The 14,129-nt window shown below is 51.9% G+C and overlaps 6 protein-coding genes across 6 annotated transcripts; 1 reads left to right on the top strand and 5 right to left on the bottom strand.

Annotated features, from left to right (window-relative positions):
• Window positions 1-1,075: 1,075 nt before the first annotated feature.
• Window positions 1,076-2,182, bottom strand: M421DRAFT_55864 (glycoside hydrolase family 43 protein; the record flags this gene model as incomplete). The annotated part of the gene is made up of 2 exons (XM_033595339.1): window positions 1,076-1,562; window positions 1,611-2,182. 2 exons carry the CDS (start codon window positions 2,180-2,182, stop codon window positions 1,076-1,078), a joined length of 1,059 nt encoding a protein of 352 aa, XP_033452155.1.
• Window positions 2,183-2,800: 618 nt separating this feature from the next.
• On the bottom strand, window positions 2,801-4,875 carry M421DRAFT_417642 (carbohydrate-binding module family 42 protein). Its single transcript, XM_033591542.1, has one exon. The coding sequence runs from the start codon at window positions 4,464-4,466 to the stop codon at window positions 2,952-2,954; it is 1,515 nt and encodes a 504-aa protein (XP_033452154.1). The 5' UTR covers window positions 4,467-4,875; the 3' UTR covers window positions 2,801-2,951.
• A 631-nt stretch (window positions 4,876-5,506) lies between these two features.
• On the bottom strand, window positions 5,507-6,416 carry M421DRAFT_90108 (uncharacterized protein; the record flags this gene model as incomplete). The annotated part of the gene is made up of 3 exons (XM_033597825.1): window positions 5,507-5,966; window positions 6,149-6,207; window positions 6,414-6,416. The coding sequence occupies 3 exons, from the start codon at window positions 6,414-6,416 to the stop codon at window positions 5,507-5,509; spliced, it is 522 nt and encodes a 173-aa protein (XP_033452153.1).
• A 706-nt stretch (window positions 6,417-7,122) lies between these two features.
• Window positions 7,123-8,943, top strand: M421DRAFT_406251 (glycoside hydrolase family 43 protein; the record flags this gene model as incomplete). The annotated part of the gene is made up of 6 exons (XM_033590310.1): window positions 7,123-7,706; window positions 7,825-8,113; window positions 8,171-8,185; window positions 8,242-8,300; window positions 8,348-8,476; window positions 8,527-8,943. The coding sequence occupies exons 1-6, from the start codon at window positions 7,512-7,514 to the stop codon at window positions 8,941-8,943; spliced, it is 1,104 nt and encodes a 367-aa protein (XP_033452152.1). The 5' UTR covers window positions 7,123-7,511.
• A 990-nt stretch (window positions 8,944-9,933) lies between these two features.
• On the bottom strand, window positions 9,934-11,574 carry M421DRAFT_98943 (RIO1-domain-containing protein; the record flags this gene model as incomplete). The annotated part of the gene is made up of 1 exon (XM_033598683.1): window positions 9,934-11,574. The coding sequence occupies one exon, from the start codon at window positions 11,572-11,574 to the stop codon at window positions 9,934-9,936; it is 1,641 nt and encodes a 546-aa protein (XP_033452151.1).
• A 494-nt stretch (window positions 11,575-12,068) lies between these two features.
• Window positions 12,069-13,307, bottom strand: M421DRAFT_55219 (uncharacterized protein; the record flags this gene model as incomplete). Its single annotated transcript, XM_033595291.1, has 3 exons — window positions 12,069-12,513; window positions 12,578-13,071; window positions 13,140-13,307. 3 exons carry the CDS (start codon window positions 13,305-13,307, stop codon window positions 12,069-12,071), a joined length of 1,107 nt encoding a protein of 368 aa, XP_033452150.1.
• Window positions 13,308-14,129: the final 822 nt, after the last annotated feature.

Genomic DNA, 14,129 nt, shown 5'->3' with positions numbered 1-14,129 from the left:
GCAATATCGACGGCTGATGCTCGCTGTCGCAGCGGTGCGACCTCGGGTGCAAGCTGAACACAGGCACGAGCATTGCTGCTCCTCGCACGCTGGCATGGCTTGCCGCACCCACGTGGCAGCATTCAGACCACTGTCTGCTTTTGAGGTGCAACTGTGGCCTTGACTGACCCGTGTAGACAGAGGTAGTGAGGCTCATACATATGGAAGGGAAAGGTCACTGCCACGGCCTTCGACAGCTGGGATGATTATACAACTCTACGCCGTTACGGGGACCTCTTGCTCGCACGTTGCATCGGATGGTTACCAAACGAGAGCTTTCGTACCGCAGAACAGCTCGCCCTCGTCAGGACCCTTCCTGTAGGATAAACGCGAAAAACAATTCTCTTCCTCAAGGTCAAAGTAACTATAGAGTCGAGAGACACTGTCAGGGATGATCTCGATGTCCTTAGCGAAGACTTCCTTCTCGACACAGTGTGGTTCCACCTGTCTCAAGGCAAGCGCATCTTGAATTTGACGGGTTGAAGTGAAATGTCCTTCGCCAAGCTGCCGCGCCCTGGTCAGTAGCCCTGCCAGATTGCAGACTGCCGATACCCCTACCAACAGTGTCGCACTAGAGCCCCTAGCGATATTCAACAGCCGCAGAGACTTCGTCACTTGACTGTTCTGCTACCCAAGCACGCACACGATCGTTAACAGACTGAGCCCGATAGTACGGGCCTGGCGATACAAGAGTTGCGACAGTCACTTGGAGGAGAAGGGTCAAGAAGTAAAAGCATTGGAAACTGCAATGTATTGAGAATCGCGTCGAGAATTCCTGACCCGAAGATGGTCACTTCACATGTTACCAAAATTCACATGGTACTAAAATTCACATGTTACTAAAATTTATAGTTATGTTAACGTATTCCACCACCCAACAGCTCAAACCACCCAACAGCTCAAAATGTCTTGGCACAACCAACACTAGTTACAAATTTCTATTTTCATCGCTATTATACAAGGAGCCTGCGTACGCTGTACTAAAATTCACCTGCACTGATCTAATTTGAAACGTCCAATCACTCGTCGTCCATGTTCAGACGAACTTGTACTTCGCCTCAATCGAATCGTACTGCTGCTGGTTCAGAGGCAACACCCATCCATGTTTCGTGTTCTTCGTGAAGTTCGTTGTGTCCGATAGTTGCCACACAGCCATATCATCAAGCGTGCGCGCCTGCGCAGGGATATATGTCTCCGTGCTGCTCTGATCAATCCACAAATGGTACAGTCCAGAGTCTACGTTATCCCTGAACGCCAGCTGGCCCTCGTTGTTGGCGTATTGGCTGGCGAAGGTAACTCGAGTGCCATCGGGCGCATTGCCGACGTTCGTCCATGTACCGAGAATGCCGTTCGATGAGCGCTGCTGCCAGATTCTGTAGTCGACCTCGCTTTTCACCCAGCGATACCAGACATCCGCACCTTGCTCCGGTACATGGATGAGCGAGCAGTCAATAACCGGGTAGCCAGGGCTGAAGTAGACCTGCTCCTCGGAGAAGGTCTCGAAGTCCTTCGTTGTCACGTACCTAAAAAGAGTTAGTCACGTGACCGGAAGAAGTTGATCGACTGATTACATGAGCTGATTTGAGGGTGAGCGACCAGTGCGGTCGACATCAGCAGGGTCCCAGTATCGTGACGAGAAGATCATGATATATTCATTGCGAGAAGACTCCCAGTAGGACTCCGGTGCCCAAACATTGCCGGCTGACACGTTTGCTATGGGTGCAGAGAGCCGGGGTTCGCTCCAATTCGCGAGATCGGTCGACTCCCAGATAACGATGCTTCTGCTACCAAATCGTGTTGCGTTGATAAAATCACCACCAAGCGCATTGACCTTGAGGTCGGTGGCATGCAGCCAGTACTTGCTGTTGTTTGGAGCGGCAATGATGAAGTGATCGCGTACACCTGTCGTGCCTACTGTGGTCTCCAAAATCCGTGCTGTCTCAGATGTACCATCGTAAGATAGCTGTCGATAGGATAGTGCGTTGTTCCCGTCAGACAGGTGCATGTAGACTTGCTCATCGTTTACGGGAAAGTTGGTAAAGAGGTAACCAACTTTGTCATCTGCCTGGCGAGTGTTGAGCGGCGATGCGAACGACCAAGCTGTCGACGCGGCGAGAGGAAAGAGTGAGCTTGTCAGACGCATCGTGTTAGGTCGACAAAAGTCCAATTGCAATACCTATTGTCGGCGGCATGCATTTTGCGTGCGATGTTTAAAGCCATCTCAATAGTCGTTGCCAAGTCGGTCCAAGCATGACAAGAATCCTACATTGTGCCCCTAACAGGCTTTTGGAGAGAATAAATATGCCAAGAACACATGTGAGGTCATCGCAACGCCGGCAAAGGAAGACACGAAGTCAAAATCGTAGAGTGGTGGGTGCACTCGCAAGGATGTTCGGTCGACGCGGGGACACAATGTCGGGGAAACCACCGAGTTCTCGGGCGGGGAAACAAGAGCCTGGGGTTTGCCGACAGACTATGTAGGACCTTCTGTATTAGGGCGCTGGAGCGTCGAAGATCGTCGGATCCGGTGCTGAACTAATTATCATGGTCGCGCGAGAGTTATGTTGAAGAACGTTACCGGTACACACACCCTCGGATGCTGAGGTCGGCGGGAAATTAGCAGGCAAGGGAACGACAGAGGTATAGCAGTGCTTCGTAGATACGAATACCTCGGTACATGCTAAAGGGTTCCTGAAGCTGTACCGTGATGGAAGACGAAAAGATCACAAGGCCGTACGGAGAAGGAGTTCACTAGAAGGGTCACGAAATCAATGCGTTTCAATTAGCAATACACGCCAAAGTCACTCACTACGTAGAGGGAAGCTAGAAAGAATATCATCAATGATACCAAACATCGAACATGCAGCACTTGACACATTCTCAATTCTGTCCCTACCGCAATCGCAGCAATTCTAAGCCAGCCCGGTGCTCGTAGACCACGTAGCGTCGTTGTTGAACGAGTTGGCGGCATCGAAGTCATGGACACCACCGTTGCTCGCGATGTAACCAACATTAGCGAAATGACGGATCCAGCGCGTAGGGTAGCCCCATGCGCGAAGGGATGAGCCACTGCCACTGAGACCAGATTGTGGGCAGAAGGTGGCATCCTCCTTGAACGCCTTGGAGCCGTCGTTTGCAGCGACTTGGAGCGCGAAGTTGAAGTGGCGAATGTAGCTGCCGGCAGTGTCCTTAGACTCGAATGAGTAGCAGCCGCTGTTACCGAGACCAGTGCGGATGATCCAGCTGGCCGACTGCTTCAGAGCGGTGCTGCTGGAGGATGAGACGACCTGAGTGTTGACTGTCGCGCCGGTGTGAGCAAGGTAGCGGTCAGTGAACCCGGGTGTGGTGGCCTTGAACGACACAGATCCTCCAACTGTGTAGGCAGGACCGCTGACTAGAGAAGTGGTGGCATACTTGGCAGCTACAATATCAGCCTGCACCGAGTTCTCGGTGGCATCGGTTGGGTAGCCAGAGGTCATTACACCCTCGTAGAAGGTACCCTGAGCTCCGTTGCTGTTGTCACCACCAATTCCGAGGATGATAGCACCCTCCTTGTGCATGGGGTCGTAACCGCTCGGGCGTGCGCCACTGTAGAACGTCGATAAGGCACCAGATGCGCTATTACCACCACGGATCGCCCACGTTCCCGGCTCGCCCTTCACGATAGCAGTAAGAAAGCGGTACGTGATGGATGGGTCGGCAGTATTCTGCTTGGCGCCCTGGCCGGAGAAGAGACCATTCTCAAGATCAGCCATGACCCAGGGGCCGCTGCCAGAGCCACTGCCCCAGATGGTGTTGTCACCGTAGTAGATGGCTTCCATGTGGCCGTCACCAGTATCGAGGCTGTTGGTCTCGGCATTACCGTAGTCGAAGCAGCAAGCCCCGTTGTAGTGGGTGCCATCGAGAACTGCATACATGCCCTCAGCTGCATCTCCTGTGGCAGATCCACTGACCTTGTTATTGCGATATCCGGTTCCAGGAGAAATAAAGACACCGTACGCCTTCTGTCCGTTCAAGGTAACTGGAGCGCCGATTGCGCCCGCAAGATTGTCGTATCCATTGGACTCAGGGCCTCTGAAGCCACCAGGTGGAGCCTGGGTCAGGTGATTCTCACGCCCCGACTGGTCGTAAACCATGGTGATGAGGCAGGTAGTGCCCGAGCAGAAGGTGTCCTGAGCGGCAGAGTTGGCGACACTTCCAGCAGACTTGGGTGCAATGTTGGTTGTGGTGTTGTCAGAGCCGCGCTTCAACTGGTAGAGTGCACCAGTGTATTTGCTGTACAGAGCACGGGTGGTGCTGTGTGCGGCAATGCAGGGCGTGTTGCCGGCAGCATAAATGTCGCATGGTGCAGCGGTAACGAACGAGCCCGCGGCAGCCAGACCAAGAGCAAGCACGCTGGAGCGTGAGAAGCTCGATCGTGAAGACATGATTGAGGAAGACGAAGAAATTATTGGATAGTTGAGCTTTCGAGGTTGTCCGCAAATCTTGTTGGCTGTGCGGCCTGAAAGATGAGCGTCGATTGATGTCTTATATAGCCCCAGACCAGTCCGGAAGAGTGACTATATTGGCTTGCAGAATTACGTGCCGCTGCAAAAGCAGGCTCCTGGCCGGCACGAGGACTGTAATCGCTAAACTGGGAAGGCATCCATGGTTTGATTTCGGGGCCCCAGATTCCATATCGGTCAGTATCCGAGGTGAAGACTGCGGGGATCACGTAAAGTCAATTTCGTACAGGCGGAAGGACTACCGTTAACGACTATCGTGATGGTGCTCAGGTGATCCAGGGTTGACTAACTTACAGGCGACTTTGCGGGGTGAACTCGGCACAAGGCCGACAAGAAAGGTGAAGTAAATAGATCACGGAGCAGAGACTGCAAAGCCTAGGGCCTAGCACATCAGTAGATTGCCTCGCAACCTTCTGCAGTAGTAAAAGGGATATAAGCTTTGCCGAGACGAGCTTATTGGGGACAAGGGCCTGCCGATCGCGGCTTGTGATTGAGCGAACCTCATGGTACGGCCCATCTCCGTTCGCGACTGACCGTGATCCACCAATAACGGAAGCGCGGTACTTAAATTAGTTGCATGGCAGGCCTGCATGTACGAATGGTTACATGGTGCATTTCGCCTAGCCTGCGGAGATAATATACCATAAATGCATAGCTGGAGCGGGTGACGTACTTGCGACACACGTGTTGGAGACCAGACTAGGGTTTTACGATATCTGCTCGACCAGTTTGTCATATTACGCTGGGAGATTCTTCCATACAGCCAGTTCGAACCTTGCCATACAATTCCAAGTCTTTCGATCTGTCCAGGGCGACACCTGAGTTGCGAAGAGCGTTGCCAGTCCACGCTCACGATTGACGTTCCAAGAGAGGTTTGACAATCCAGACCATGACAATGTACCAGCAGGTCTGAAGCAGCTATATCTCGACACATCTTCTTCCACGAGCGGCCCCGCCAGACTTTAGTCGGCAATGACTCCTTCCATGCTGTCGTCGACTGAGCATTGGTAGGCAAACTTTCCTGAGGCTCGCATGTCACGGAGAGCTGAACTGCCAGGCGCAAACTGCGGAGCGAAGATCGAATCGACCGTAGGCTTTGACAAGAGCACAGGTTGATCATTCAACAAGTCTGTAAGTACCCGGAAGTAATCGTGTGTGTCGGCGTACATTCCCAAGCCACCAGTCTCATTCGCCGACTCTGGCGAAGATGCATTTGGCCCGTCCGTCAATCTACCCTCATTGCTACGCGTAGACATGCGTATCAGCTTCTCTGCATCTTGAGGCTTGAGCGGCAGATGCCAGACAAATGTCTCGTTGCCAAAAGGTTTGGCTATATTGGCTTCGACGTATTCCTCAAGGCCTGTACTGGTAAGGCACTCAGGGAGTAGAATGGTCCAATTCAGTCCTCCACTGTAGTTCCAGCTGGTTCCAGATTCATATTTTCGCAGGCACGTATGTCCTTTGATAACATCGCCGTCCAGTGCAACTGTCGGAACTGGGTGACCTTGAGATCCGTGCCATGCATGCAGAACAAGATCAAGTCATTCGTAAGAAACGCCGCTAGATTGGGTAACAAGAGCTCGCAGGGTAATCGGAACACTTACTTGTTCTTACTCAAGCTGTCCATCTGGTGTCTGTGAAACGATGGACTGGGACGTGAGCTCTGGAGGTTGTCAGTTCAATGGCTTGTCGAGCGCGGGATGGATGCTATGAGCTTGGTGCAAGAGGCGACGAAAAATGGGTGATCGAACTCGAGCGGGCAACCACCCTTGGAAACGCCATCGGTACCCGACAGTGCACATTCGTGTAGATGTAGTTCCTTGCACATGTCAATGTTACAACAAGCTGTGGTGAGATGGCATCACGTACCATGTTGGTCCGCAACGCTATTACAGCGCATGGAATCTGTTGGATGCTTTTGCTGTCGCATTGTTAAGGAAAGCTTCGAACGTCTCCATATTTATGAGGGCTAGGGCGAAATTTGTTGCGGATTTGTAATGCCAGCTGTTTATCAACACTAATAGTATCCACACTGCATGAACATCGATATGTGCTTGGTAAGTGGGCACTTTGTACATGAGCTTGAGCGAGCTCAGCGAAACGTGCTGAGGACTTCGTTGACTCCGACATTCGTATCATGCTCGATCCTCGCCTTGCAGTGGTTGCACAAGCACTGCCACCTTTACAGCTATGTGCATATCGAATTCGCGGTAAGATACTCAAGGTGTACAGTTATGGAGTCGCGATGCAGGTCCCACACGACTGATAGCGAAGATACCTGGGTGCTCTGGACCAAAGCAACGCGCCTTAGGTACCTCGAACAAAAGTTGAGGCGCATCCCATGACTGGTACCGAACGTCTCGGCGTAGGACGGACGACGCGCCTTCTCGCACCCTGTTTTGGCCCTAGGCGGGCGGTGCCTGGGTCAATGACCTCGATGTCATCTCCACACGATCGCAGAGTCATTCTTGTTTTTTTGTACATACAGGCGAAAGTCCGTGGGTTTTGGTATCTGACACAGAGTTGTCGGAGCGCAATGCCGAAGAACGAGTGACCGAGACACCAATGCCATCATCAGAAGAGCGGCCTGCCGTTGCCGGAAAGCGCGGGCCGATGTACCAGCCGGGTCCTCGTCCGCTTCATCACTCTTCCCACATCAGATCTGCCACACTCTTAATCGCAAAACTTCGGTGATTTAGCGTACAGGCAACGGCCTTTTGCCGAACATCGTCACAATGCATGTCAAATTAAAGAGCTTGCCCCTCTTACCGATATCCGCGTCACCGGAGAAATTGCAACCTCGCTGCACCAATTAGAGCGTGCGGGCTACGTCGACTCGGACAAACATGTCGATCGACACCAGCTTCCCCATACGGAGGCGGGCTTGCACTGCTTGCACTGCTTGCAGTGGTCTGGCAACAAGCAGACGATACGGACTTGACCACACGGACGACATTGTGTGCTGGTATGACATTGCTGTCGACTTGCGCCACAAGCAACCCTCTAAATTCCTTAAGGTCACGCACGGAGACCTTTGATAATCCTGCCGTATGGCAGGATTATCCAGATCTCGATGTCTTCCGCGTCCGTGACATCCCCTATTACTCTTCCTCTACTTTCGCCTTCTCCACTGGTGCACCGGTCCTCAAATCCTTTGATTTGGTCAACTAGGCGCCAGTCTCGCACAGTGTGCCGCGATTGAACTTTGGACCGGCGTACGATCTGGACAATGCCCACAAGCAGAGCGTATGTCAAAGGCATCTGGGCAAGTACACTTCAGTATCGGGAGTCAACCGATACCTTTCACTGGATAGGCTGTATCGCAGGTGGTTCGTCTTATGTATGGACGGCGAGCGGCACAAACGCAGCAGCAAATAATGGCGAGGTACGTGACTGGAGCTGGTTCTCTCGAGAAATTCTGCCTCGTTGCTACTACGACAATGGTCTGCCAATAGACGACGATGGTACCATGTATATTGCGTACGGCAGTGCCACAGTCAATGTTGCGCAGCTCAACGCGGTTAGTACTGCAGAAGTCAAGAACCAAGCGGTGTACACTAGTTCAGACGGTGTTTACATTGAGGGATCGCGAATTCACAAAATCAATGGAATCTACTACATCTGAGTGACGAAGCCTGCAGGTACATCTATGAATCTGAATGACACAATGCACGCCGCCAATACTAGTGCCATTTAGATGACGAGTACGTGCTCAAAGTAGATAATGTCAGGGGTTCCGACGAGCGCCAGATTCTAGTCGACAGCATTACAGGTCGGCTTCCAAACGCCGTAACGCGCATCAGGGCGATGTTGTTAGTACTAAGGATGTCCAGTGGTATTATATGGCCTTCCTGGACGCTTATCCAGGTGGTCGCATTCCTGTGGTAACTCCCCCCACTTGGACAGAAGATGGCTGGCCGCAGGTAATGGAGGTGAACAATGACTGGGGGAAGTCCTACCCACTTCCGTGCAAACCAACAAGACCGTTCCATCAAAGACCGGACTGGATTCTTTTGAAGGACCCACGTTGAGCTATGAATGTGAATGGAGCCACAACCCTGACGGAAGCGTTTGGTCGTTCGTCAGCGATATGCGACTTCGTACTGCTACCGTCACTAATGACTTGTTCACAGCGCATAACACACTAACGCGACGGATTCTTGGACCAAAGTCGGCCGGGACATTCAGGGTTGACATAAGCGGCCTCAAGGATGGAGACCGTGCGGGCGCAGTCCTGTTCCGAGTTGTTGCCGCCTATATTGGTAATCACAGGTCCGGCAACTCATCTTCGCTTTTCATGGTTGAAAAGTTGGATCTCGGAACCAATTGGGTGACCAACTTGGCTGGCACTGTCGCTGCAGCTGTTCTAACCCTTGGTGCGAATGCGACTAAGATATGACTGCGTATCGGATCCGACATCAAACCAGCGTTCTTCAACATTGCGGCTATCAGAACAATAACATATTGGTACAGTCTCGATGGACCTCGTTCACGCAGCATGGTGAGCCATTTCAGATGTCAAAGACTTGGCAATTTTTCACGGCTATCGTTTCGGCGTGTTGAACTTTGCGACTCAGGCCTTGGGCGGTGAAGTGATGAGAAAGAGCTTCGATCTCGAAATGTAACTAGAAATCATTATTTTCATGGCATAGGCATCAAGAGCAGATGTATAAACTGTACACTCATGCGTCATCAACCATCCCATCAGCTCAACTCGCTTCTCTGCCTTCAGTCACCAATCCTCACTTCCATCCGCTGGTCGGGCGATCTATACACGTAATCTTTCTTTCTATGCATTAAACACCACCGACGTATGATGCAACAGTGACGACCATCAACGAACATACATACTTCGCCACATGATCACACGCCAGCAAACACGAAGTCACAATCACCGCGATCATCTCCCTCGCCACCCTTGCCCTGGCTGCCCCAAGCCCACAGAATGCAGGTCGTCCTGTACCCACAGGCTCTTGCTGCGTGGCGACCGGGAGCTTGAAGCAGGATGTATGTAATGTTAACGGGCAAAGTGGAAGATGCGTGCCAAGCGCAGCCAACAATTGCGAGTACCTTCGGAGATGGGTCGTCGAAAATGATTGACTAACGATTGCGCAGGCGGTGGGCAGTTGACTTGCATTGAGGATAATCGTTTGCAGTGCGACGCGAACACTCTAGAGCGAGGCAGGCCGCTTTGCAGGTTGGCTAGCGAGTTCGGAATGATTGCTCATTTGCTCAGGTGCGAAATCATTGCTGCAATCCCTGCATCGCAGGAGAATGGTCATACGACCCAAGGTATAGATACCACCAAATATGAGCCAATGCTCAAACCAAGTGATTGGTCCAAGAATGTGTAATAACTTTTCCAGACTCATACCATGGTATCAAGCGCTTACTTCCTCCGCGAGCTCGAGCTGACAAGCTTCTTCTTCAAATGCTTTGGCATCTTCTCCTTCCTTTTCTCTGCTTTCTCCTCCTTTATAGCTTTCTTGTGTGCCGTCTTCTCGTCCTTGTCCATGTTTTTCTTGCCCCGCGGTGGTCCCTTCTCGAATATGCTCTGGTCGACCTCACTACCGTCAGACTCGTCTGACGAGTCCAGCTCCACGCCTCCTTCGCCGAATTCTTTAGCTTCGATATTGTTGCTGCTACCGTCCTTTGTAACCTTATTGGCAAGGAGCTCCTGGTAGGGGAGAGACGAGCCCTCACCAGCGTGGACGAGCTCGGCATCGCGCTCGATATCGTATACTTGGTCGAGAGTTTGTGGGATATACTGGTTTCGGAAAACCTCGTCATTCTCCTCTTCCCTCTGCTTCTCTTCCTCGGTTTGGGGCTCGCGCTTCATTACTTCCCGGGCTTTGCTCGAAATTGCCTCAATGGCCTTCGCATCCTTCTCGCCTGCCTCGCCCGTAATAAATGCAAAAGCTTTCCGCTCGCTGAGAACCTCCACGTTTCTCGACCGGTAGAAGTCTGAAACGTTCTTGACGTCCATACGTAGGAATTCGAGGGAGCGAGGGTGGTCATGCTCAACGGCTTGCGAAACATCGATCATCCATTGCCGCCCTTGGTGGTAGAGCACGTTGTACTCGCTCAGATCCGCGTGTACAAGTCGACATGTGTGGTACAATATGCGCATGTATGCAATCATCTCGACGTACAGATCTGTCCATTTTGCGTCCTCTTCCTCGCTTGTCAGGCCATCGAAGCGCACATCTTTCAGTCGCGGAGCCGGTTTGCCCTTACGATCACCCACCAGCCCCATAACAAGAACGTGCGTACGGAGCGCAATAGGTTCAGGCGACGGGATGTCGGCCTCGTGGATGCGTGCAAGGTTGCGACGCTCCTTATCTGCCCAGAGCTTGACCATTGCTCGGTTGTTGCTTTTGCTGTACCCCTGGCGGAAGCGGAACTCGCCCTCAACGTACTTCGCCCTATCTTTGAACACCAGAATGGATGTCTTGTATACCTTGACCGCAAGGTGGGTCTGCTCGCCGTCTCCTGGGTTTTCCTTGATGGCGTGGTAGACGTTGGCCTCTTTACCGGTGGAGATGACTCCATGTAATTCACTGAACGTATCACGGTTGATAAGCTGCAGCAGAATCATTTGTGTTCTTCTGTCTAGAACCTGCTCCGTTGTGGCACGGTCTGCCTTGTCCTTGTCTCGCGCGGTGCCCCCTGTTGCACCGCTGAAGCGGCTATCGAGGCGGATTTTGCCGGCATGCTTTGACAGTGATGCAACTTGATCATCTAGGGAGAGATTTGTGTTTGCTGACGGCTTCTGTGGGTTCGCTTTCGGTCTGTAGTCGGCGGGTATTGAAGTATCGTTCAGCTTGCGCTGGCGGTTGTAGGTTTTGGTGAAATCGCTTGAATTGCTGGATTCGACCAGCTCAGGTGCATCTTCGTCGTCCGAGTCGAACAGATCGTCGATATCGTCATCATTCTCGTCGACAGCTTCATCTGCTTGCACTTCTGGTATCTGTGGTACCTGAATGTCTTCCTGCTGGTGCGCTTGCGCGACTTCTTCGGTGCTTGCCATGTTCAGCTCCAAATCGAAGTAGAAGTGACAGGTAGATCCAGGAGTAGCGAAGGTAAGTTTAGCTTTCACCTGCTGCAGCCTTGTAACTCTAGTTGGTGTTTTGGTGTGGCGTACAAAAAAGTTATGTTCGTGTCGCGTAACATGGCAGAATCGCGGGGGCGGGGTGCTCAATTGTTTCATTGGTTGCTAACCTGAGCGGTGAGCCAAGCGGTTAGCGTTCTTGGACGGCAAATCCATGTCAAGAAACACATCCAGACACGCACGTTACTGCATCGACTAGACTTCGCGTTTACAGAAAACTGGCGACTGATGACTGAATGTTAGATCGAAGATAAGTACAGCTGAGAATGCCTGCGCGCTTGCATTGGCTTTTTACTGCAAAGCATCTTCATCAACAGTCCGTCGACTGCACCAACAAGGTTACGAGACGCGAGAGCCTGTCACTGATGTACAAGGTGCATCGCAGATACTCGAGGCGCTCATTTTTCTCTTCTCTACACTCTATTCGAATTAACTGATGCTTTGTCCACCGACACAGTCATGCTCTTCAAAATGCCAGGCCCTCTATGTGGCTCTTCCTCTAAGATAGCACGGTCGCTGTCGTCGTCCGCATCCAGAACCGACTCGCCATGTAAATGGCTGTGGTACGCCTTACTCCCCTTGAGATTGTCCATGATAATATTTCCGTTTGCACTGCGGCCTTGACCATACCCTTGACCAGAGTATGGCGTCTTGCGACTGCTGGTCGTTGTAGAAGGTAAGATGCGCTGGAAGATACTGATGAACGCCTTGCGCAGCGGTGGCAAGGAGGCGATCATGATCCCTAGCGACAGCTCGGCCTGAGACCAGATTGTGATATTCATACCATCCCAGGTTGGGTCTCGAGAAGTGAAGATTGTGTGAAGCTCTATGGTCTTGAAGATAGAGCATATCGTAGCCCTGCACTGAGAGTCAGTAATGCATACACCGTATTGTAAAAGGGGAACTAAAGGCAGCAACTTACGGGATGCTCAGCAAGAACACCACACGGATGCCAAGTTGCGTTCTCCTCGATAGCTGCACGTTCGACAGATAGACCAAAGGAGCGGCCATGTAAACAATGTCGGTAACAATGTTTGAGACGCCCTGGGTGTATGAGAGTTTGAGACCTCCTACCGCCCAGCACTTGAATGAGCCCTGATATGCGAAATTCCAATTCTTCTCGAGAGGTACACAGCCGAGAAATGTCAAGACCGGTGCCAGGAAGTTCAAAGCTGTGACCATAAGAATCGATAGCCAGACGATCACTTGGTATGTCTTGGAAAAGTTGAGTATCATCAGCCATGCACAAATAGACCATTTCAAAAAAGCCACCGCGATGACATTGAGGATTTGATCGATCCAGAGCACATAACTGTACTGCCGCATGTTCGGAAGCACAGAGGGATCCATTATGTGTCGTCCAAGGCCAAGACCGATGATCACTTGCGTCAGCGAGGTCGCTGCAATGTTGAGACACTAAGGGGTTGCTATCAGCCTCTGCTAGAATGTCCTTGCGAGGGACTTCTCAAAGTTGGAACACTTACACAGGCCACGATCAGCAGATAATCGCATGCCAAGAATCTGCGTCCACTCTTGATACCGTAAGCAATCCTCCATACCAGGAAAGCTGTGCTGACGGTCAACAGTGACCAAATGGGCACCATGACTTTCAGGCGGTGGTCGGGCCACTCTTGCGTTGCTGGTTCAGCCATGGTGCAAGGCCCTGTGCCAAGCTCTCGCGAGTTCGATGAGAGTGTTAAGCTCCTAACCGGAGGATTGGTGCGTTTCGAGAACTGTAGATATTGTACTGTCTCGCAGTAGTGTTGAGGTGGTGAGAGTGAATGACATGAGAGAATCAGAGAGCTTCGGAGGATCGTGACAGGCAGAATGGCACCAGTGAGTTCATACAAGCCTCCCGCCCAGGATCAAGGCGACGGTACCTGCATCCCGCATAGTCTCAAATTCTCAATCACGCCTTCGGCACAATAATGATACCAGATCGGTATCAATTGAAGCGCCACAATGCTGGACATCGTGCCGACTGGACAAGGTTCTGGCATGCGGTTTAAAATAATAAGTGTCATCAATCTCAGCTCGAGCTAGGTTTGACGGACTGGAATTACAGGCTCGCTCGCCACCCACGTGGAATGCAAGTTATCTCGAGCTCGCGACCATTTGGCTCCTGATCCAAGGCAGAAAAGTAGCGCCAATCGTGGATCTGGCTGGTCAAATCGACTGTAGTTGTCACAAATACGCCGCCGTAACTCTGGCAAGCTACCAGACGTTGCATCTGCGGTGTGTTCACTTCTGCTCAGCAATCCCCGTTGCCCGTTAGGTCGAGAAAGATGTACGAGAAGCCCAGTAGGCTGTGCTTTCGGCTAGTCAGATCCAACCGAGGAGGAGCCGTGAAGGGTGACGATCCCGGGCACAGTAGCCACCGTTCGGGATACTCCCATCTGTATGTCTCCTGGGACCTGATCTGAGCAAATCTCGGCCCTGTGCAAGGAGTCTGACTACTGCTCGTAACCAACCGA

Source organism: Didymella exigua (assembly GCF_010094145.1).
Source record: "Didymella exigua CBS 183.55 unplaced genomic scaffold M421scaffold_5, whole genome shotgun sequence".
NCBI classification, from domain to species: Eukaryota; Fungi; Ascomycota; class Dothideomycetes; order Pleosporales; family Didymellaceae; genus Didymella; species Didymella exigua.
The sequence above is the reverse complement of the archived record's forward strand: the minus strand, read 5'-3'. Positions and strand labels throughout refer to the sequence as shown.